General features: G+C 39.2%; 1 protein-coding gene across 10 annotated transcripts in view; it reads left to right on the top strand.

Annotated features, from left to right (window-relative positions):
- LOC134533970 (atypical protein kinase C) overlaps positions 1-25,396 on the top strand; it is a 391,849-nt gene that overhangs the window by 44,034 nt on the left and 322,419 nt on the right. For 3 of the 10 annotated variants that reach the window (XM_063371822.1, XM_063371818.1, XM_063371821.1), the window contains exon 2: positions 10,486-10,647. The exons of the other annotated variants lie outside the window; for them this stretch is intronic. In XM_063371822.1, coding sequence (XP_063227892.1) covers positions 10,486-10,647 — 162 coding nt within the window. The remainder of the gene's footprint in view (positions 1-10,485; positions 10,648-25,396) is intronic. 10 annotated transcript variants of the gene reach the window in all.

Raw genomic sequence — 25,396 nt, 5'->3', positions numbered from 1 at the left:
ATTGGTTATTACATGGAAACCGTGAATTTTAAACCTTAAGTTCTTTTTTGAAGTATATGTTATTGCTTGCAGAATTTAGTTGAAATATAAAGTAACGAGCCTGAGTATAAAATAACATCCTTAAACAAAGATGACGTGCAAAATTAAATAACTCAGCTGTCGGAAGATAGTCGCGCATATGTAGGTATGATAGGGGTCATTCTTTGATAGGGGCAAATATAACCTCCTGAAGCTACAGTTAGCCACATTTGAAATAAATACGGCCAGTATTCTCTAGTTAAAGACAAGATACAAAATCTTTGTATTTAACTAATGTTTGCCACATATGTGTGTAATGGAACTGCTTATCAAGCGATAATTTGGAGTTTGGACTCATTTTACTTTGTCCTTAAGATAAATAAAAGTTTGTTTATGATTTACTGACCTAAACTGATTCCATGGACATACTTCATTTCGGATTTACACACGGTCGTCACAGTAAAAGCTCAAGAATAGACATTAAAGATGAATTCATAAACTGATATGGACTTGTTCTCCGCGTGATCATGTATTCATTTTTGTTGTCCATTCTTGAAGTTTTTTATTTTGACGACCAGTCTAAAACGACAATGACGTAGTTCAATTAAAACCAGTTTACAGCAGTATTCCCAATTTGCAAGATTAATTCAAAGAGCGTATAATTTACTAAAATTTTAACGCATTTGTTGTCCTCCCTCCAAATATTTTTACAGATACTTCTTTTAAGTCTTCGTAATAATCATCACTTGCACGAATTTTTACACCTATGATACTACAACTAAGTGAATATCAGTTGAAAATGTATGTGGCACAGAACAACATATGCAAGGTCGGTATCGAGTTGACATTATATAAATAGCTCCTAATTAACGTAAATTTAATTAACTCTTAATTAAAATTCATGATGAAAAAAAACGTTAAAATAAACATTGCGTGTGATACCGAGTCTTAAGGATTCAAACTCATATCCAGTGACTAACGGTGATTTTGAGCAGTTGAAAATGTTTCCCTGAAACTCCCGGGACGGGACAAGTCGCACACGTGCTCAGTAGGCCAGTGCGCAGCGGGGAGAACAGCGCAGGCAGCTCTCGGCCCGAACAAAAACGCGTGTACTGCGCCTGCGTGGTTTCAAACGGGGCCAGCCGTGGGTGGGGGGTGAGCGGGGTTGCAAATGCGCTGAAATTCCCCCTCCCCCCTGACAATGCCGGTATCCCCCGCCTGTCTGTCGTGGTTGGACGCGTTTATTCGCTGCCGTGCCGAAGCGGAAGGAAGCGAAGCGAGGAGCAGGGCATTGTTTCCGGGGGAAGGGGCGGGATGACCGATGATGGTGTGAGGGGGGCAGAGGGTCCAGGAGCAAAAGTGGTCAGCGGATGGCGTGAAGCGGGTCACCGTTCGATACCGCCATCACGAGAACCACGTGCGCGCCTGCAGTCTCCGGCGAGAGTAACTGTCGCGGTAGTGGGACTTGACGCTCGTCTTCAACCGCCTGTTTTTTTTTTTTTTTTTAATTTTAAATTGTAATTCGGGACGTTTATGATGAAATATTTCCAAAATGGACTAACAATTTCAGTTTTTACGTTACCCAGCAGTGAACATGAACTTTTAAAATTGTAATTATGACGCAGCTTCTCACGCAGATCGTTTCAGTTATGAATGTTTGCTTGATTCTAAAGAACAGCGGATAACATGTAGAATAATAAATATACTGATGAAGAAATTTCTGAAATGTTTAAGTAAGGTTTTATATATTGTAGTAAATTATTTACCTGTACTTTTTCTATAAATATTTTTTGTCTTTTATATATATATAATTTCTGAAACACTTCATATTGTATTTAATTGCGATATTAATTTTATAGTACTTGTGTAAGATTTCGTAAGTTTATTTCATTTATTTATTTGTCAATTGCTACAATTTTTAAAATGTTTACATCAGCACAGTAGCCTACAGCACACAGATTAAGTGACTAGATGCACTAACACATAAGTTTGCTTTTGTGAGTGCTAAATTTCGTGTTTAATTTAGTGAATTGTAATCAAAGTGTAAAAAGATGAAATAAAATTTATACTTATTAAAAAATTAAGAAGTAACAACTAGAAGCATGTATTTTTCGCAAAAATACCCGATAGCTCATTATATTGCAATAAGGTATGCCTGCGCTAACGATTTTTGACATGTGATTGACTGCCTTCTTTAAGAGAAGCCTTTGCCCTGTTTGGCTGGGAAATCAGGACGCGTTTGCTTACTTACTTGATGAACTGTGATTGGTGTGCTGGCAGTAGACATGCACCTGAAATAAACACTGCCAACTACGAAATATAACTGGTACGATACTCCCACACTACCCTTCAAGGGCGCATATTGTGAGGGAAACGTTGAGAAATGCCGGCCGCAATGTCGGAATATATCTGCCAACTACGAAGAACAGACAATGCAACAAAGTTTATACACACAGTTGGTGTGAATTTATTATTTTTTTTTGCGAAAAATACATGGCCTAGTAATATCCAACGAATAAACAGTTACTTATGGTCTGTAATTTTTTGGAGCCTGAGATATATTGCATTTTTTAAAAAAAATATTTCTTAGAAATTTGTAACTTACTTATATGGGCAACAGTTTGCGTTCGTAAGTAACTATTAAAAACACTGTTGTCTCAAGCCTACCTGGTATGTTAACTGCTTTAAACTGCCAGTAATTATTTTGAACAATTTCCATCTGCAACGAAAATTTTTCCTGATTTCTACACTATTGTCGATCCAAATGTGAAACAAATCATAAGGTAGCTTACGGTAAAATATTTCCATGGATACTTATATACTCCTTGGCTACACATAGTACGCTCGAACTATAACGTCTAATTTTTTTATATTGTGTTTTTAGTCAACAACGTCGATGGCCTACTGTTCACAGGGATGAAGCCACAACCAGAACCCGAACAATTCCGAAGTTTACCGAAGTAAGCTTAGGTTAGGTTCGTTTAGTTAATGAATAGTTCTTTAGTTTTTTTCCCGGGTGTGTAGGTTGGATTAACTAAAATGAAAAGTTGGTTAGCGGTTTTTTTAAAATACTCTTTGACCGTAAAATATATAAATCCTTACTTCGGAGAACTTTTTGGGCGGGGCTCTTGTCCCAAACAACATAGTGCGTGCCAAAGGCAACAATTAGTGTCAGTGAATTAAAATTTCTGATTCTTTGAAAACGGCTGTGCTGCAACAAAATTAATTTCCCCGTACTAAACTTTACTCCACCCGGTTCGTGACCTCCCTTCACCCAAACAGTAATTAATCCAGGGGGTTGGGAACGGACAGGAGTCGGCATGCTGTGACGTAGTTGACGCCACCTTTTTTCACGTCGTCATCGCCATATTGTCACGTTCAAAACATTATGGAAATGTCGCTTCCACAATGCAAACATTATACTTAAGTCATTGTTTGGGGGGTCTAACCAACATGGCGCAGATCATGAGCTAAAAATACGATTGCTTCGCCCGGTTAGCACGTAATCATGCAGACGTGGCCACCAATGGATGTAAATTGCTTCCTCTCTATAGAGGAGAACAAATTTAGAGGAAGGGAACGTTATAGACCAATAATTATCGTATTCTGAGCTTGAGGCTAACATTGGCTTTTTTGCCATTTGTACTGTTCTATACATTAGTTTACAAATAATACTTAAACAATGAGTGAACATGATTGAATATGAGGTTACAGTTAAACGCAGAACGCATCAAAATTTACCCGTAATGAAATATTAGCTACTATTAATTGAAACTTGACAAAAAAAAAGCGGTACGAGATTTTATAACCTCAACAACGCACCAGCAGCGTCCGCTGTGAGACACAAATTTTGACTGTTGTAATTGTGAATAAACCGTACAGTGGTGATCGCAATACAGTTATCGCAATACAGTTACCGCTGCTCAGCTTGGGCGCGCTGTCTACGTACACTTTTATTCTGTGGCTGAAACAGGCGGAAGCTTTCCGAGAAAACCTTTTCACTGCGCTTGCGCACCCTCCAACTTGTTGGTGGTTATATCTACCGCACGCAGGACAAAAACTGCGAATGCAGACAGCAACCGATTATGGTACATCCCAAAAATTAAAGCGATTTCGCGACAAGTAACCGTTCTTTAGTTACCTAATTTGTGAGTGAAATAGTGATCGATTGTTTAAAAAAATTATATTCTTTAAAAAAATATATTATATTTTATATTATTTTATACGTTGTATTATATATTATTATTAAAAATATTTTATTTTATGCAATAGTTTTTTCATATTATGTCATGATAATTAGTACGTATATATTTTTTTGTTCCATGATTATTATTATTATTTTTTTTTTAACTTGGCTGGTGGTGTACGTATAACCGTCGTGGTACACATTTTGGACCAGAACTTTTAATTTTTGTTTTAACTGGTTGATATCTGTGTGTGTGTGTGTCTGTTTTTTTTTTTTACAATGAACGGTGTTGTTTTTACGATTATACGATGATAACACGTGTAGCTTAGACGGTTCAATAGACTGTGTTGTTGGTTTTACGACTTGCCGTTATCTTCGGGGCTTAATGCGGGCGTGGCTTCTGCAGTCAATACACGCGGAGGAGTTGAGGTTTCTTGCGTTGGCTCTGCAGCGCTGTAGAACGTACTGGTGTTCAAACAATAGTAGTTCTTACTGCGAGAACATCTCCGTGTAATACGGACTTCTGAACTACGGGTGAAATTAGTAGCTTAGCAAGGTGCCAGGTGTGAACTCTACAGCTTCAACAGGATTAACTAAGTTCAAACACTCCTGAATGTAACAAAGCTGGAACAATTGTAATATTAGTTTTCGTAAACCAGAAGAAAAGCTTAATTCATACTCTAAATACCTATACTTTTAACAGTTAATCACAAAACAGTATAAACTTAACATTTACTATTGTTTATATAATTTAGTAACTGTAGTATTTCCAATCCAGAAGCAGTTGGTGTGTGAATTTTTATAATTCATAATTCCATTCTATTTTCTACGATCGAGGTGTATATTTTTTAGTACAACTGAAGCATATTCTTCCATAAAATAACTTAACATTTTCCTATTTTTTTGTATTATTTTACTAGAAGTACATAATTTTTCAGGAAATATAATAAAAAAGCTAGTTTGTGTATGGAAGCTTCTATCTACTTATTCTACTTGCGGTATATTTTACTATTTATACAATGGAATAAATTGTAAGTGTGAATGTTTACTATTTTTATTCAATACTTTTATGAAAAAATACTATTTATGTATACATGTAAGGTAAAACAACACATAGATACAAATATTTATAGTTAGAAGAAAATAAATTTAACTCTTTACTAGAGAAAGAAAACATATGTCAATATGTCATATCAGTTATATTACTTAGCAGTTTATGGTAGATTTTTATCGAAAATAATTTTAGTTTTTATATTTTTAGAATGAATAGTTACAATTTTTTTTGGTACATAGACTTTTAGGATGTATGTAAATATTTTGTGATGTAAAGGAATATATATTTTATATTTTTCTTCTGTAGTTTTGATTTAGTTGCGGCATTTCTGATAAATGTTTGTATTAAATATGCATGCAAGTAATTTTATTACATTTAAACATTCCCCCCCCCCCCCCCGACCATCAGATAAATCTATGCCTTCAAAACCTTTTTCTGCCGCCATACTGCATATAATTTAATGAAGTAACAGTATTTATTGTCAAGATTGATTCCCGTTCTTCCATTTTTATAACGTTCGTGACGTATCAATAAACAACCCTCTACTGTTGAACTTAAGTTTAAAATGGTTATTTTTATAGATTAATAATTAGGTCTAGTAGTGTTGTTTTTTACGCGTCTGTAAACTATTTAAATTACTTTAGCTGAAATAAAATAATATTTTTAAAAATGACAAATTAGTCTTGCAATATACGTTGGTCAGCGCAAATATCACCCCTATAAGGAAACATTCGAGACACAAAGCTCCAAAAAAATAAAACGGGACATGTCACTTTTTCTCAGTGTCAGATCTCCATGAGACAAATGATTGGGGCAACACGTGACCTTTCAATTAATTGCAACAGCCAAACTATTGAGGGGCTCTGGAACTTAGTGGTGGGTCAAGAATTTTGCAGATTTGAGTGTCGTACCATTTATTTGAAACATTTCAGAAGTAAAATATGTAACTAACTCAAAACTGCAAAAAAAAAAAAAAAATTTACACAATTTATATGGCAGTTACGTGTTTTAACTTGAACCATACTGTGCGCAAGGTATGTTCAAAACGTCACAGCATCCTTCAAGCTGAACCAGCCAAGGATGATTTAAAAAAAAATTGTAAAAAACAAGGGTTCTTAAGAATGCAGGAGGTGTAGGGGTAATTACGGCGCAACAATCTAAAGAATAACCCAAGATCTATGCAATACTAATATTTATTCACATTAGCAACAACCTCTAACATAACAAATATATAAACCGATGTCTCAAGCGTAACAATGAATTAAAGGTTAATACATTAAGTTGTGTTCTTAGTAGTCCATCATGATTAAATGATCAAAGAAAGTTATCCTAGCTTTTACCATAAAGACACACATACGATACGCAAGACATACGTGTATACAACTAGGCATACTTTAAACAATACATCTAGATCATGGCGCCAAAAAATAACATCAGGTGGTGACGCAATCGGTAAACGAGATTAGAAACCAATATCTGTAAACCAGCCTACTTTAACCAGGTATTTATAATGTTTCCCAGTGACCTGCAGTCAGACCAGATATTTTAATCAAAATCACAACACACTAAATATTGACGGCGCGCGAGCCATATGGTCATGGGCGAAGAGAGAACAACTAATAATAAACGAGAACTTAGAACGTGGCCAACGAAAGGGAAAATTGACAAACACAACTTTAGGTAAACTAGCCACTACATACCAACACACACTTTATTAAGGTTCTATGTTACTCACGCCCATGACCACGGCTTCGACGTCACCAAGTGCACGAGTGCACACACGAAACGTCAAGGCAGACTGCAGGTAGCGACACCGCTAGTAGCGGGTTTATATACTAATTAACTAGGGGCGGAGTAAGCACACTGGGGAGAGGGGAAGGAAGGGGGGAAGTAGCCCGAACCGTCCAGACTGAACTGGCTTGACCGAGCACACTCCAGCGGAGGGGAGGCAAGGAGGGGCAAGGGAGGTGAGAAGGAAGCAACCACAGACACAGAGAGCGCAGTCACGTAGCAGCCGGAGGACAGTGAGACGTGAGTAGACACGTAGCAGCCGGCGGACAGGTGAGACATGCGTAAGCACGGCTCAAAACCCCCCGCTCTAACGAAGATTTCCAGGCGAAGAACTTTAGGCAGATGTAGTAACTTCTATCCACCGAAGTAGCCGACGTGGATATGACCCAGCAGGTCCAGAGTCCATGCGTAGAAATTCAGCCATCCATCCGGGGTTCCGCCTTCCGGTAGAAGCTCTGCAACTCTGAGTCCAGCTGACTAAACAAAACTTGTGTGTGTAGTCAGTTCATAGTCTATTCATCTCTGTCCGGCACCAACACATAAATTCTTCTAGTAGTCACATAACGGGCCGAGGAGCATCGTAGGAGCCAAAAACTAACCAGTCCATTATAATGGCCATACCCAGGTCACTCGACGAAAAGATGCAGGAGTCTGAGCTGGTCCGCGAATATCCGGCTGTCGTGATGAGTCCATCAGCGAACCAGTCCGGTCCTTGCGGCAGCAAACAGAATCTCCACTGCTCCATCCGGAGCGGAACCCCGCCAGGCACATGAAGAGAGCCAAGTAGCTTCGGCTGCCAAGACAGTATCCCAACTGCAGTGCCTTCCAAGGCGGGCCCAGCGAAAGAAGAAGTGCTGCAACAAACTCGAAGAGGGATGTGAGGAGGGAGAACACAACGGGGGTGCTTACCCCTCAGACATATGAACACCTATCTATATCAAAACACTAACTTAAAACATAAGCATATTACAACCTCACAATAAAAATGAAGATAAAGATATACTCACAAGTTAAATAAGTATAAATAATGCACAAAGGATTATCTTCATATCTTTACAGTTACGCATGGTAAAGCTTCAAATGTGAGACATGACATTTTCTCTGCTTACCCCTACGGCCTTGCTGCGACAAAAGTACTGTGTTCCTCCCCAAAAAACGCGAAATGACGTAAGGTCCTACGTAGGGCGGAATAAATTTGGATCCTACTTGATTACTTTTAGAAGGGAGAGAAAAATTCCTGGCCAAAACTATATCTCCAGTGGTAAAGGGGGGATCTAACCTACCACTGTTATACCTGTCACAAACAGATTCTCTAGCTTTCTGAAGATTACATGCTACTGAATCTACACTTTCTCCATGGCATCCTGTTCCAACGGACTGTCAATGGAGAGTAAACCCCAAATACTTAACAGGGGATGGGTGAGCTCTCATCCCAAAAAGGGGACGGAAGGTGAGAATCCTGTAGAGGAATGTACAGCACTATTGAGAGCTATGTTGATGAATTCAAGATCAGGATCCCACAAGGTGTGGTCGTGGCGGTAGTACACTGTGAAAATGGACTTTAACACCTTGTTAACTCTCTCAGACATGTTGCCCTGAGGAAAGTAAGCACTGCTGAAGACAGGTTTGATGGCCCACTCAAGGCACATCTCACTCCACTCAGAAGATCTAAAATAAGTGGCGTTATCTGAAACAATCACTGAGGGTGCACCAAAAAACTTCCAAACATGACGTCGCAATGCTAAGGTTATAGAGGAGGCTTTGAAATTACGCAAGGGAAGCAAAAAAATAAATTTAGAAAATATATCCACCACAACAAGCAAACAAGTGTTTCCTAATTTAGAACGTACCAAAGGTCCAAAGATATCTACATGCACCGTATGGCAAGGAGCGATGGGTGGATCAGCATCATATAATCCTAATTTAATATTTTGAGGTGGTTTGGAAACCTGACACTCATGACAACGCCTAACATACTGACGCACATCCTCTCGTAAGCTAGGCCATGCAAAACGGTTGGTGATCTTCTTGAAGGTCTTTTCCATACCCAAATGGCTACCCAAAAAGGCATCGTGATAGTAACGAAGTACCAATGGTCGTAACGAGACCGGAACAAAAACCTTTCTAGCACGTCCTGATTTACCGGTGTAGTAAAGAAGACCCTGTTCACTCAGGTAGGGAATCCTGCTTCCTGATTCTATCTGCTGTTTCAGACTCAGACACTCGCCGGCGGACAGGTGAGACATGCGTAAGCACGGCTCATACTTTGTGCTGTCTTTTTAACTGAACTGTTTTCCTAAACGCACTATAAATCTGTGCCGGGGAATCAAAGCCGAGATTTACACAAAAGATGTGAAACGTCTTAGACTGGTTGTAATTCTACGTCTGCTCACTAACGGCGCTGCCGGCAGCGCTGCTGCTGCCATCTGTGTTCTCGGCAAGTAACTAGATAGATGAAGTATGATTCATAAATTCGCGATTCAAGTGAATTTAGTGTTTATTTTAACAGTACAGTACAACTATCCGTGATTTTCTTCTTCAAATTTATATGAACCTGAAAATGTTGTTCAATGTGCAGTTGACGTATCCGCAGCGCCAAACAATTTCTCGGTGTCTCCATAGAAGTGCAAGAGGAAAAACCACGACGCCAAAGAAAACAAAAAGTTACACCACTCTCTTCCTGACAAGTCACTTTTTTTTCTCTCGTTACGCCCTGATGATGTCATTGCCTTGGCTAAAACCCACCGCCTGTAAATATGTTTACTTAAAAAACGGTATTAGCGAAACGCACAGTTGTAAGGTCATGTATTAAAAGTATTCCCGCGCCAACAGCCTCTTCGTTGTAGTCGGTCACCGTCTACAAGAGAAGCAATCACCATTCCCGACCAGGCCAAGCGGGTTGAGTTTGCTTCCGCACAAAACCGCGAAACACCAATACACACAGCTAGCTCGGCGAGAAATACATACACCCCTGCAAAAAAATATGTGCTAGGAATCAGCCGGCCCAAAAATAAATAAATAAATAGGTGTTATGAGCTGGTGGACAGGGAAACCTACAACTCCCGTAGTTTCGGTTCCCTACCACGTTCGTGCAACTTCGGATTTCTCTCAAAAATTGAAATTAAAAAAAGCGAAGGGTTAGGTTAGGTCAGTCACAACATGCTTGTTTTCATTGGAAACTTCTGATTTAGCGGCTGAAGTGGCGTTAATACCAAAACGCAAAACTTCGGAAATCTTCGGAAATTCTTGCAGGGAACCGAAACTACGTGAGTTGTAGGCATACCCTGGTGGACAGTCGGTGATGAGAGCTGGCAGCACTTCCTGGCCGTGCTCGAGGGCGACATAACGAGCGCTTAGTCACGCCCTGCTCTTTGGAGGGGGAAGAACGCCGTCCCAAGGTCGCCCTGTTTAACGACGCGTGGGGCCGTGGGTTTAGCGATAGCCGGCCGCAGTGGGCTTGGACTCTGGAGTGCGCTGCGCGCGAGCATGGGGTGCAGTCCCGTGAGTTTGGAGGCCCTGCTACCCAGGTGCCGGGAGTGCTTCGCGCTCCCCGCCAGGCTCGTCCTGCGAGGGGTGGTCGGACACGCCAAGGCTTACGGTGAGTGGTTACAGGCCTCGCCATCGTATTACATGGCATGGGTAGAGACCTGCAAAATTCGCGGATTGATTCATTTCGTGATATGCTACAATTCAAATAATTATACCGTAGCGCTGCTTCTGCAATTGGTTCACTGTTAATCTGGAGTAATGAGGGCCAATTAGAGACCCCTCGCTCAAACAAGTGTCGAATCACAGACACTCGGTCGAGACGACTCACAAGTCAGCAGCCAATGAACAGGTGGCATTTGCCCGAGTGTGTAGAGTGTAGTAGAGTCTATCCTGGAGGTCATTGAATCCGCGAATTTTGCAGGTCTCTAGGCATAGGTTTTGGTTTGGTTTTCAAAATTTCTGTTTATTCACGGAGTAAGTGAGTTCAGAGGCAACGAGGCCAAATATATTCATGAATGATAATAATAATAATACACACAAACCTGGTTACACAATAGTCGCAATTCCAAACGTAAAAGTCTCTTCCTGCGAAGAAACACAAAAGGATAAAATGAAATAAATGATGCAATTACACTATAAAACATACAGACCAACATGGGGAAAAGTAGAATATTAAAAAAAAAAACCATCGCTACGTGGCATAAGACTTAACTTTTGACTTTTTTGTTGAGTCCAACACTTGCGAACTGGTGTGATCATCATGATGGCTGTATCCGCCTCACGGCTCTTAGACTAAAGCCTGTTAGTAAATATGTGGTTGAAACAAGGCGTAGAAGGTCTGGGAGACATCATTTGTCATGACATGCTAAAAAATTGGGATGCATAGTTCAAAATTAGAATTAATGCTAAATAAAAATTGGAATATTTCCTTACGACAGCAGGTTCGTTAGGGACGATGAAGAGCACTGACAGAAAGGACACGTGAGGCAAAACGGGATTGCCCCGAGAAAACTCATCGAGTGATAAAGGAGCCCTACGGCGTGATATAGTTTTGTTTTTATTTACCCGATGAAATTTTTTTTCTTAGGCTCTACGAATGAACGCAACGAACAATGCTCTATTGTGTAGAAATATGTTTGGATTTCCAGCAGAGCTTTCGTTTTTGAATTACTTGTTTTTCACTCTTTCCGGCCGAAAATGCTTTCAATTATTCGTCGAATGCAATGCAGCTCTTTAGTGAGATTTTTGAAAATCAAATTCAAGTAAGTACGTTCATTGAATGTAAAAAGTCAATTTTTTGTAATTGAGCTTTCCATGCTTTAATTTTTTAGAATTGTTGTAATTTGGCATATTACTACATCTAGTGCAACCAGTTAAGTAACTAAGGAATGAAGTCACTTAAAACACGTTCTATGACGCCTGCCCAGAGGAATGTTGTTTAATTACGTTTATATTAAAATGAAAATGGGACGTATATCTGAATCATTTATAAGATATTAGGTTCTAGAACTAAGCCTTTGACGTTTTTTGTTGTAAATTGGTGTATTGTATTTAATGTTGCGTTTACCTTTTTCTCATGAGAGGTTTATTATTCATAATATAAATAGGATAAATGTGTTGATATTTGCTCCGTGTCTGGCGTATTTTCGCTGATTGTAAACCGTATTCGCTAATTTTTGACTACACTTATGCTTCTGTAACATAAGAACTGTTTAGTTTTAATGATATTTGACACATTGGTTTATGCAGTTATAAAGAGATGGTAGTCGTGTATGCGCTGTTATTCGATGCGATAAGCAGCGTTCACAGCGGCAGGTTGCTGAACTCTGATGGCGGCTGCTGGCTGGTGGGTTGCCCCGATGCTTCAAATGTCCTCAATTGGCACTCCGACATCATCTACCCTCGCCGCCGCGGCTTGAAGTGGAGTGTACAAACGGGGCGTATAGACCTACGGAGAATTTAGACATCTAAATAAATTGTCATGAATTTAACTTGGAGGTGTTATTATAGTTATGTCATTTAGTCCTTAAACATACACTTTTAACCTAGAATGTCTCAGTTCTGTGATATTTAGTTAGCCTTCCGCGTATGTTCCCAAAATTTAAAAAAAAAACGATACTTTGATGGTTAATAATATAAGAAATTATCGGTCTCACCCACCATGTTAATTATTTTACGTGTCATTACTATTGTCCTATGGGTGTAAGGACCGTTCCGCATAACCGTAAAAACTGAAATGGATCCGGACCCGAAATATATTTACGTATCGCTGTCCATCTGCCGCTCCCACAATGCACGGAGACGTAACAAATGGCAACCGATGAGATTGTATTTCACGATTACGAAAAATTAATTTGAACCACAATGTAATGCTAAAACACTATATTTCGGTAGCTGTGGCGGTGTGGTGTCGTTGAAATGTCACTGGCATTGTGGAGTGCCTAGTTTCAACACGCCGACGTGGAGTGCCGTCTAGCTGCGGACTGACTGCGTGGGAGTCTGTGACTGTGATCGCTAAGTACTCGCGCCCACGAGCCTTAAAGGCCGGACTTTATGGACTATTGTGAGACATTTTACGAGTCTTTGGTCGAGGCTACGTCTGCATAGCATTACAAATACCCGAATTTTCGCCAAGTCCACGTGGCCAGGGACAAGAGGGCGATTTCCTAGTTATTTAGTTTTTCTCGTGATTGAAATTGAATACAAAAAAATACCCTTCCAGAAACCTTCTTCAACCACAGACTATATAGAGTTGGCAGGTTAGTGAAAATGCCACCCACATTTTCTCAAATTAAATGTAAATCTGTATCTCTATAGTTTTCTTATTAATAACACAATTTCAGTTGTGTTTTTTTAAAAGTGATTTAAATAAATTAGATTAGCCTAGTTATTTCTGTTTAGTTTAAAAGATACTACCTAATTGCAAATAGTTGGCTTTACCCAAAACTTTACGTTTGATAACTTGGTTATCTACAATTAGCAACTGCATCGGCTCAAGCTTCGGGCATTGTGTTGGAATGCAAAATTGTTTGCAGATTCCATGATTGTATTCATTGTCCGTCTGAGGGAAAAACAGAAAATCAACTTCTAGTGGGCGATCATGCCGTAATAAGTTAAAGCTTAGTTTTTTTGCCTGTGACATTTTATGAAACAGATAACATGTAGCGAAACGTAAAATGAAATGCTTATACCAGATATGTCAGAATTAAATTTAAAAAAATCGGCTGGAGGTTTATCGCGAAAGATTAGCGTTGAACACACAAATATAAATATTGCGTGTGTGTCTGTGTCTTACGGTTTAAACGGCTTTCCAAGGCTGTTATACACCTTGGATGTTTGGAGCCGAAAAACTATTTTATCGCAAATAATAGAGTAAGTACCTAAGATGGGACACTTAGCGTTTGATTAATGTTTCCTTAAACGCCAAACTTGTCGCGATTGCAAAATGAATTCATTTTACGACAGCGACATATTCTGTGGTGGTTTTAAAAATGTTCAGTTAAACACTGACCAGATGTCCAGTGCTCGATTTGAAACACACACTCAATTATTTTCAATACACCAGTTATTCAGATTTTACTTCAAAGCCGTATACCAACACTGGGAAACACTTTAAATCTTGAGTCTTTTTGTACTTTTTTGTGACTAACCTGCAGCTGAGTTGGGTCGGTGGGATTATAGTTCTACCTGTTTAGTGAAATTAAGTAAAAATTTCCTTAAAAATGTAATAATGGCAGATAAATGCAGCAAAACAGCATATGGGTGGTCCAGTGGGTAAATACAGGGCTACGATAAACCTCCTTGTGGGATCTTATACCGTGTCTCATCTTTAGTTTGCAGTGGCAATTTACTCTCTATTTCCAATGCACGAGTTTTGCCATTAGCAATGTTCTTGCTTCTGTTCTGTTGCAAGACATACGTCATAGAGCACTGAAGTTTGTCACGACTTTCTAAAGTAGTAATATTAAAAAAAATTGTATTTGAAACATTGTAATTTGTAAAGGAAAGTAGAATGTGAATTTCAGAAATATATTTTTTGTATGTCATTAAGAGCACCGTCCTATAATATTCCATATTCATAAGGCGATGTAATTGAAAGACGCCATCTTGGTTTCAATAGTTTTAATTTCAACAAAATTTTGGCTCCATCTGAGCATATCGTATAATTTAATAGAACGTCTTGTTATTGAGTTACAGATATTTTCTTCTGTGGAATGCATAATAGTCGTGTGTTCAGGACTTGTTTTTTTTTTTCCCCAGAATGATTACAACTGTAATGATACACAAACATTTAGGACGTTAGCAAGCCGGGCAGTGTGAATGTTGGCAACAGTGCACTGCAGACCGAGAGAGTTGCGAGACACTGGCGGGTGCAGTGCCGGGGGCAAGCAGTTATGGCGGCTGCCGCGGCCGGCGTGCGTGCTATCGGTCATGTTGACGGTGCCGGCCGATGCTATCATACCCCCCAGCTCCCTGTCTCCCTCCTCCCTCGGGGCAGACGTCTGTTCGGTCCCACCGCGCCGCTCGTGGCGCCCCCCGGCGGGCGGCTTCAGCTCTGGCTCCTTATCTCCCTGTACGTCCCCGCCGCGGGTGATTTGTGGCGCGGGACTCCCTTTTGTTATCACGCCCTCCTCCAACCCCCCTACTCTCCCCTCCCCTCCCCTCCCTTCGTCCCGTCCGTCCGTCCGTCCGAGCGAGGCCTGCTTCCACCGCGGAGGTGCAGGGTGTCCACAGTTAGTACTTTCCTACTAGATCTAGTACTTTTATAAGGTATTTTAGTGGTCTAGTACATTCACGCTCAGATCTAGTACTTTTTTCTTTAATACAATAATATTACAGTAACTCCAATATGTTTTATTGTTAAGCGTAATTATTTTTTAAAAACTATAGAATGTATGTGTGTGTGTGGTGTGATATTTAAGTTAGAGCATTGCAATGTCATAATAACTTCCTAAATTGTTAAAACCATAACAAATTATACTTTTTTTTTTTTCAAATCTAGTACTTTTTCTCGCCTAAGTTGGTACGAAATATTTTTTTCTCGCGGACACCCTGCGGAGGTGTTAGTCCGTGCGGGTGTCTGTTCCGAGACCATTCATTCCCTGAGTGTGTGTTCCTCGCGTACTAAGCGTTAAAGAAACGTCGCCGGTTTGTGGGGTAAACTATTTTTAATTAAAGCAATTTTGAATCTTTCACTTTATATTTGGCTGGTGTTTAATTAAATTGAATAAAATATATGTATATTCAAACATGTTAATAAGGAATTTTCCACAAATATGCGCACACGTACCGATCATAACTGCGAAACGAATGTAGAATCACAAAGTAAATTTCCGCAAGTTCTTGTGGTACTCATTAAGTGTTGAAAAAAAATTACAAATTTCAGATAAAATTTATTTCTTGGAAACGACAAATGTAAACTTCATGCACGGCTGGCTGTTGCCACTAGAGGAGGACCGACAGTTAACCTGTCCGGTTTCGTGAAGTACGCCACAAGGACAAGTGAAGTACTCAAGGACGCAAGTGCACAGCTATGTACTTGAATTCGGACACGGGCTTATGTTAGTTACTCTGCTTAGCAAATATATTGGTATAAGTTTAATGGCGTGAAAAGAACTCGCTTGGAACATTCGTAAGATTTTGACACACGTCAACTTTATTACAGCATAAAAAAGGTTTTGTTAGCCTGATTAGTTGGGTGAGGGGGAGGGGGAGAGAGAGCTCATTTAGACTTGGGTAAACATGGTAAATATTGCACACATACCACCCGCTCTCATACTTCTCACATCTATGGCTTCCAACCCAGAAAATTGAATTTTGTTCAGCGTGTTAGGCATACGTACATCTCGTGCAGTTTTCGTTTCCACTTGTAACTTTTTTTTCCCCCACTTTGCACTTGCGATGAAGAGGTCAAAATTAATTTAATTTTACCAATAAGCAAAGTGACCGAGACAGCTGTGAAATATCCAGCTGTGAGCATTTACGGGTGCAGGAATTTATTCCGGGAGGAGATTTGAACAAAAAAAAAATGCGAGCGAGTCTTTCAGTAGGACTCTCCAGTAATGTGTAACATCTAACCTCGGTAACTAGCACAGTCATGTGTCCTCATGTTGCAAATACACTTATAATGTGAAAATCGTACACGAATTTAACCTAGGATTTTTTAAAATAATTACGTGCGTAATAAATATACACATCGTGTTTCAAACTACATTTAATGACGTGAATCATACGTAGTTTCAGCACCCGCTGCTAGAATTCGCTGTCGGAACAACTACGTCGACCATTGAATCATTCGATTAGCAGGCATAAATTTTTAACTTATAATGAAAACGGCTTCGATGAAAGTGAAAAAGACTTGAAAAAAATACTAAACCCCAGCTTTGGGCCTGATTTAAGTGAATTTTTATTAAAATGCTGCCCATGTGGTTAAAATTCATTAAACTGTTATTATAACGTTTCCCTTCGTCTTTATGAACCTTGGTTCACGCTCTGTAACACAGATGGCAGCACCGTGGTTATTACTGATTTATGTTCCTTGACTTCCGTCGCAATCACGAAATTACTCCCACCAAATGCCGCTTATCGAGAGCTGAGATGTTGCGTATCAAAAAGACAAGGGATTTGGACAGTTAGACTATAATTCTCAACATGCGTCACTTCTACTTTGTGGTTTGTGATACCAGGCGTTGCTCACTTTACATAACCAAAAATAACATATTGCCTACACAAAGATTTCACATATTTTTTTTTGTAACTTCAGTTGGTGGGGTGTAATACATCACCCTGTCCCCCATCTGCGTCCGCCACTGGGTGTGAGCAAAGCTTGAATCGAGAGGATTCGCAGACAGCAGAACACGCAGAAAATGCTCCCAGCACGAAACCACGAATCACCTTCATATCGTGGTGTCATCCCGACGAAGCTCTAACAACACAATCAAAAAAGATTATTAGAAGCTTAAAATAATATATATTTGCTAACTATTCTTCCTATAAAGAATATGTAATTGAAATTATAGATTTAATTCTTTGTAATATTTTTCAACAATTTGAAGTAGAGAAGTTGTATAAATAATAGAGTTGCGAACCTGACTCTTTCACTAAGATGTTTTATAGTGCTTTAGCTAGATAATTGTAAGTATTTTTGTAATTGTGAGTATTTTGGTTTACTTAATAGTTTATAATTGTGTAGTATTCATTCCACAACTAAATTACATTTATTTTATCTTAGTAAATATTCTATTATTATTAAGCACATAAAAAATTTCAATCTGGTTTGAAGAAAACTATCCATCCAACTTACGTAATGTAAATTTCCATTTTAAAAAGTAGTTACGGTACCATCCTGGCTTGTAACTCTGTAGGGGAGTGTTTAGTCCAGCGGGGTGCTTTGTAATTACATGAGGGCACTAGGGAGGCGACCCTTCAAGACCTTTGGCGTCAACTGTAACTTAGTTGGGTTCTAATTCAGCTGTGTTTGATCCATAAACCAAAGCCTTTGGAGAAAATTCGTTGGTTGGGAGTTTCAGCAATGCAATTATAAATTTGTGGGTTTCCTTCGTAAACATGATAGAGGTCCGTTTTGCTCTCGCGGCAAATAGCACTCAAAGAATTTACTCCCACATTTAGTTACATGTTATGTTATCAAATTATTATAAACTTATATAATCTCGAAGGCCGTTATGAGATACCGGTAAATTATTTTTGCAGTTTTACGTAGTCACCAAAAACATACCATAACAATTTTTGGGAATTTACTCTTAAAAATAAAGGTATTGAATTCTTTGAGGAAAAATTCAAATACATCACGCAGTAGACGGTATTAATGAATATTGACCTGAGATATTTATTTTCTAGTGCGTTTCGTTTTTCTGATGGGTAGATCCCTCATACTTATGTTAAAAAATGTGACTTTTCGTCTAATTGTAACTCTTTTAATGTTACGGAAATAACATAACTCCAAAGTTTTCAAGTTGACTAGTGTGTCGCGTAAATATTTTAAGAATTGGAGTTTACCTGGGTACACACATTGGGTGCAGGGCTTCAGAAGGGCCCAAGTGTTTTAAGAACTGATTCAAGATATAAGTGGTGTCTGTGTACGTAACGTTTGTTGATTTTTGAATGGTGGTATTGATTCCGTTATTGGTTTATGTGTTAATGGCATGAAAAGAGTTACCAAAACCATTTTATGTATGAAAAATCCGATATTTACAGATTCTTGCAAGCACTGGAGGTGCGTGAACTACACCATATTCGTTTATTCGCCTCTCAAACCTCGCAGTTTCCCTGTGAACGACGTGTCTACTTCGCGCTAGTTTAGAACCTTGCGCTTAGAGGCGATAATGCAGTATCAACACAAGTAAGCACCGTAATTATCATTCCGCTTCGCCCTTACCTAGGCGGATCCCTTTTTAACGAGTGTGTGTTTTGTGGGGGACAAACTTGCAATTAAATTGCGTCTTTACTTTGTGCTTCAGGTGAAATGAAATCCTGATCCATAGGTTACATGGTGTCTCAATAAATCGTTTTCTTTATGTAGCAGATTGTAACCTTCGCCCAACTCTGTTTTACCGGTGATAAATAAAATACTTAGACATTTCATTTTATATTAATATTGTTACAAAGGGAAAATTATTTACAGAAGGCTAGCCCAATTTATTAAATACAGATTTGTTTATCATACAATGATTACACTAATAATTTACAATCTTAAGTGTTTACAATTAATAATACTTTAATAAATTCACTATTTACTCTCTTCACCGGAGCGCGGATCGAAAATGGCTCTCTACTGTTCGTCTCTTGACGCGCACGTCTGTCTTAACACCCTGCTTAGCACCACTGAACTCGTCCGCCACACTCCAACACCGTCCCGGATTTTTCTGTCCCCGATACTCCGATCTTCGTTCACGAGGCCCGTCGCTCTTCGCCCGCTCTTCGCCCGCTCTTCGCCCGCTATCGCTCGCCAAGATACCACTCACCATTTTCACTTCATTGCCCAAGGATTCGCCGATATTGCTACCAGCCTCTTTTCACTCACCGCCGGAGGTAGGCGTCATCTTATATACGTGCTATGTTCAGTTCCGCCCTGGAAAGGTCCCGTAGACCAAAGATGTGTCGCGTCATCAGAATCCCCGACTTAACACTCGAAGCTGCGAACACAATGGCGTCCTCGTTAACGGCTTTCGAGCGGGCGGCGTCTGGGAGCCCGCAGAATCTTCCAGACGAGACATAGTTGCCGTGGACTCCTTTGGGAAGGCCGCTAATCGGATTAGGCGTGTAGCGATAAAGGAGACTTGGATCAATCGGCGATCAGTGTCCGTCAGACACAATTTAGGACATTGCATTTGTAGACGGGTGTTGATCGACCGACGGTCGTAGCTCGCGCTGCCTTCACAACTCTCCGTCTGGCGGCGCTGGTGTCGTGCTGTCAAAAATGCCGTGACTTCATTCACCACTTAAAGTGCACTTATTAATACGAATCTAAAAACTTCTCTAAATAATATCTCTTCTAAATAATATCTTCAAACAACTAATTAAAAACATAAAAAATGGCTGGTTTAAAATATCAAAATTTACAACTCATTGAAACAATAGCGGCAAGGCTAGAAAGGATGAGACACGAGCCCTCACATTAAAAGTGTAATTTTAACTGCATGTATGTTAAAGTTTGTGCGGTTCAAAGTGTAAATTTACGCATACATTAGCTATAAAATACAGCATTTTAAATTTTTTATTTAGGAAAAAAAAGGGGGAATAGTTGGAATTTTTCTTTACGCGCGTAAAACTCATTTTATTTTGCACACGCATCTCCGATTATAAAGGTTTCTCTTCCAGAAAAGCCGTGGAAAGTTTAAGTTATGAATTTTTTTCCACAGCAGACAGATGAGTGTTGATTCTTTGGGATTCGCTGTTATGCTTTCATCAAAATATCGTGTTTTTTCCCCTCTCTTCCTAAGGAAGAAAGCTGGTTAGTAGTTTATCGTTATCGGGTTTTGTACTTGCGTGTATCTAGGGCATTTGAAGTACATTTCTTCAACTGGCGTCTAAAAGCTCTCGTAGGTCTCGATTTTCCTCCCCCCCCCCCCCTTTTTTTCTTCCTCTCTTTCCTCAGAGTTCAATTGCTCCTTTCCCCGTTCTTTAGTATTTTTTTGTACCTCCCTGTCTGGGAATGAATGCTGCACTATCTACTGGGCTATTTCCACCGCGCCATTCTTCTGCACTTAACTGTAGCAGTGATTTACGCTCTTTGGCGGTTGGCGCGGCGTCTGGAAGCGATCCAGAGACCACGGCAGGGTCGTGACGGAAAGTCGAGAAGACTCGGGGGGGATACGCGCCAAAAAGCACAATGGACTTTGACCCGGGGGGAGGGGGCGGGGCCACGAGACTTCCTTCTCCGTGGGCAGAGGGGCGCTCCGAGATGTGTCAGTGCCGCATTCTCGCGGGGGAGGGAGAAAACATCAGCCGTCGTCATGGGTTCCAAACAATTGAATACACAGTTTATTATTGATGGAATACCATACCTGAAGTATGGTTGCAGTTGTGACAAATAGCTTCCCTCGTGAAATCGATCATGTTCAGTATTTAACTAATTTTTTTTAATGACTTAAAAAAGGGCCCATCCTGTCAGTGGTAGTGAGGCGGGGTGCGACGCTAGCTGATGATTCTTGTGCGGTATCGTCTCTAAGCTCAAGGCTCTGAACTGGCGCGCAGTCTTTACGTAATGACTTGTTCAATAGCGAGATTTGAGTGGGAACTATAACATTACGTGGAGGAGAAATGAGATAAAATTCCCTTGAGTGCTTTCGAGAATCGTGCCCAAAAATTATACCGAAAGCCTGCGTTTTAGCCATGTTTGAGCTTATAAAAATACAGTTTAAAAATTAAATACGGAAACAAAATTACTCATACGCTCTCAGCGTATTCTTAAATGTTCTTTATTGTAAACAGATGTCACTCGCATATCTCGAGCAATTGTTAAATCACGTGTTTTTTTTCTAAAGCTCTGTGTGCCCGGGTAGTCGGAGCCCATTATTTTTAATAATATCGACGAGCACTTTGATTTCGATATTTAGACAATCTGGTGTGTTTTTTCTGCTTTAATCAATTTTGTTTTACACTACTAACTATATAAAAAAAATAATTTCTGAAAATCCAATTTTACAAAAAAAGTATCCCGATGAGACTGAGGCTTTGAAATGTTCACTTTTTGTTTTGCCGACATCAAGAATATTGAGGCCTGCTGCCTTAATGCATTCTCTGTGAGCAACGCGAACATTTGAGAGTTTGTATGCCCGTTTTTATTTTCAGTTGAGTACTTTCTTTGGAAATTCGTCGAAAGATACTGCGAAAATCGACTTTCACACGCTTTATAACCATTGAATATGCCTGCATTTAAGTAGGCTGTTTGTATTGCAGAATAAAACCGTAAACCATAATGTTTGTCAGGACTGTCCATTTTTCCATAATACTGAAGATTATTTGTTATCTTACTTTCACTTTTTTTTTTTTTTTTTTTTACTGTGTTCATCTGCTTGATTGCAACAGTACACGCCAAGCTACTAGATTTCCTATATGTGGGTTTATACTTGCATGATTATTTCAAGCTATAGTTGAATTTGCATAGTCCTATTTACCCAAGTTCGAAAAATTTGTACTTACGTGATATAATTATATCTACCTGATTAGTATGTTTTCCCCAGAAGTTCGTCTAGTTCGTTAACTTTTCTGGAATTATATTTCAAATTTAGGAAGTTCTATTTTTTATTTACCATATGTTGATATGACACGAGCATAGTCTCTGGGATATAAAACAAGTTAATAACTTACATATATAATACATGTATGTCATTTTCATTAAAGAATAAAATTAGTATAGCATTAAATATACACATTTCAACAAAATTAACAGATACTGTTTCAGGCATAATGAAACACCATATTTCATTATACATTTATTGAGTTGCTCATTTTCTTTATGTACATCTGTGAACACTGTACAACGTCTGTCATGTTACAGTCGAGTAAGCTTCTTGACCTAAGCCTTCGAGCATGGCCATAAGCCATTACACAGACGTACAAATTTGACAGGATTAACAAAATTAGTTCAATAATATTTTCATCGCAGATTAACACATTCAATTTACTGGAAATTAACAAATTTAAATTTTCAAGTAAGAAAATATAACTGAGACCACCAAGATTATTTAATATAAATATTCTTATAATTAAATTTAAAAAAATATTTAAAAAAAGATGGTATACAAGTGTTGTAAAGGCTAGCATTAAAAAATAAAATTCATGCAATATATATCATGTACGTTCAGTTACTCTTAAATTTCACCTCGAACATATTTATATTGGTTGCTAGTGCGGTAGCCTACTACATACTCATAGACGTGGGATTCTGTGGAATTTTTTAAATTGGCATTTGTGTCATAAAGTGTCATTGTCTGATAGCGATTCATCATGCATTTGGCCAACAGATCCATGGCGGTTGTTTGGACCATAAATCTCTGCTTTCCATTTTATTGGAGAGTATTTAGCGTTACGCTGTGGTATTGTTAGCTTTCAACGATGACTGGAAATTTCGCACATTCTAGGAAATTTAGATGGTATTTATATTTTCCAGGCATTGGTCTGAGTAATTATTTTAAATTCCAAATCAAAATAAGCCCTCATTTAAATGTGTTTGCTTTCCCAGGACAGTACAATATGTTAAGGTGTTAATGGTATCGCCAATAAATATTGATCGACATATTATGAAAATGAATTGAAAAGTGATTTTCTAACCACTGTAATTGCACCTCTTGGGCTGATGATTCCTGATAAGGATGGTGTACACATGGTGTCACATCTCAAAATAACTGGGCTATGCACTTAACCTCCCCCCTCTCTCCAGTATAAATAATTTGGCATGTCCGCAGTGCAGTTTTGCGTGTTTTGTCACATCTCTCCATTTACATGGTCAGGGCAATGGGAGATTCTGTTTTTATTATCTTTATGTGTCTGCGTGGCTTAATGTTGACAGTGAAAATTGAAGTAAAGAATAAATCCCAAGCCATGAGTTTAACTTGAATATGTTTTTTTTTCAAAGGCCAAAAATGTACTGTGCTAAAATAAAAAGATGTCTAGAGCTTTGAGAAGGACTTTTTTTTTCCTCCTAAAATAAATTGCTATTACATTGTGTGATGAAGTAAGAAAAGCAATATCTCATGATAATGCCGAATATAATTTATGTGTGAATAATAAATCACCAGGCTTGTAGCAAGTGTTTGCTGAAATTGTAAATTACTGGCATTTCGTTAACGAAAATAACTTACCCATATTAAAATTGTGGTTATGAATAGTTATTGAGAATATTAAATCGTCGTTTTTGAGGCAGTTCGGCGACCTCGAATGACCCATCCCTGCAATCCATCTCATTTGTGGCGGTCGTGACTACACTGCGCGTGTGATTATGCGATTGCAGCCTAATCGTCATGACTGTGGCGTATGTGTGTGTGAGTGCGCTCGCGTGTGCAGTAGTATGTTCTTCTTTATCGCGCTGCTGTTCTCGGAGGAGCGTAGGGCAAGTTGGAACCCCGGCTGCCCACCACAGAAAGGTCACGCCGAAAGTGCACTCTCCCCTCCCCCTACCATCCACCCACCCATTTGCTCTGACGGATGAGTCGTCGTAAAGGTCGCGGTGGTGGGGACTGCGATCTCGGAAAGTGTCGACCTCGATGTTTCGGTATTCAGTCCAGGAAACAAAGACCAAAACAGACCCAATTTTTTTTCCCTCGAAAATAGCAATATACCATGTAAAGGTCAAACCCGAATTTTAAATTGTTCTCTAGCAAAATGTATATATGCCTGTAACGTTGTAACCGAAATCGTACCGTCAACGTGACCCAGCCGTTAGAATGTCTGAATACCATGTCGGCGACTCGGGTTCTATCTCACTTTGTATTTTCAACTACATTTCTGGACGAGAATCGCACGTAGTTCCCGCACGGCGTGGTAAGGCGCGGTGTAGGTGGGGAGATATGCTTAAGTGTGCTTACCCGAACAGACAGACACGTGAGGGCAGACGACTGTGCCACACGCATGCGAATACTGATTTTTTTTCCCGCTGCAAATTAATTATTATTCACTGCAAATTGATTACAATTCGATTTGTTTACTCGATTTTTGGTTTATTTAATTAATGTTCTTCGTGAAATACAAATAACTTTTAAATTTTTGGGTATACATGCTGTTAGAACTTAATTTGGAAGTATTTATTTATATATATATTTAGAGCATTATTTGTGATATTCTCATATTCTAAATTATATTTTTGTTAAATTTATATTTTGGTTTATGTTATTGGATTATGATGAGCCTAACCAATGGTTACATTCTTGAGTGGTTTGGTGATAAACGTATGTGTCTTATTTGTAAAATAATTAGCCTAAATAATTAAAAATGCTACCCAAAGACAGTATTCCACGCGGACGGAGTCGCGGGCACAGCTAGTTGCAAATATTTATATTTTAAATGCTTGGAAGTACCATGGCAGTTGCGCAAACTATACTTAACCTGGGTTAGTATTTTCGGTCCTGGTTAAAGATAAAAATCAACTCTCATCCCATTATTATTTTTTTTTTTTGTCGTGTTAAGGGTAAAAGTCCTTATTTGATATGGATTTTTTTTTCGCTTTTAGCGGTTTGAATGTGTGCGGAGGGACGACGGCACTCCCTTCGCGAGCTCGTCCCGACCATTATCTCGCCTCTTAAATTATTGAATGTCCGGGAGTGCTGCTCTGCCCCCTCCCCCTCCTCCCCCTGGGCCAGGGCGCGCGAACAGCCCGCGTGGAAGGAGACTGCGTGTATTCC

Source organism: Bacillus rossius, chromosome 7, assembly GCF_032445375.1.
Source record: "Bacillus rossius redtenbacheri isolate Brsri chromosome 7, Brsri_v3, whole genome shotgun sequence".
In the NCBI taxonomy this organism is placed as follows: domain Eukaryota; kingdom Metazoa; phylum Arthropoda; class Insecta; order Phasmatodea; family Bacillidae; genus Bacillus; species Bacillus rossius.
Note: the sequence above shows the minus strand (reverse complement) of the source record. Positions and strands in the feature narration are given on the sequence as shown.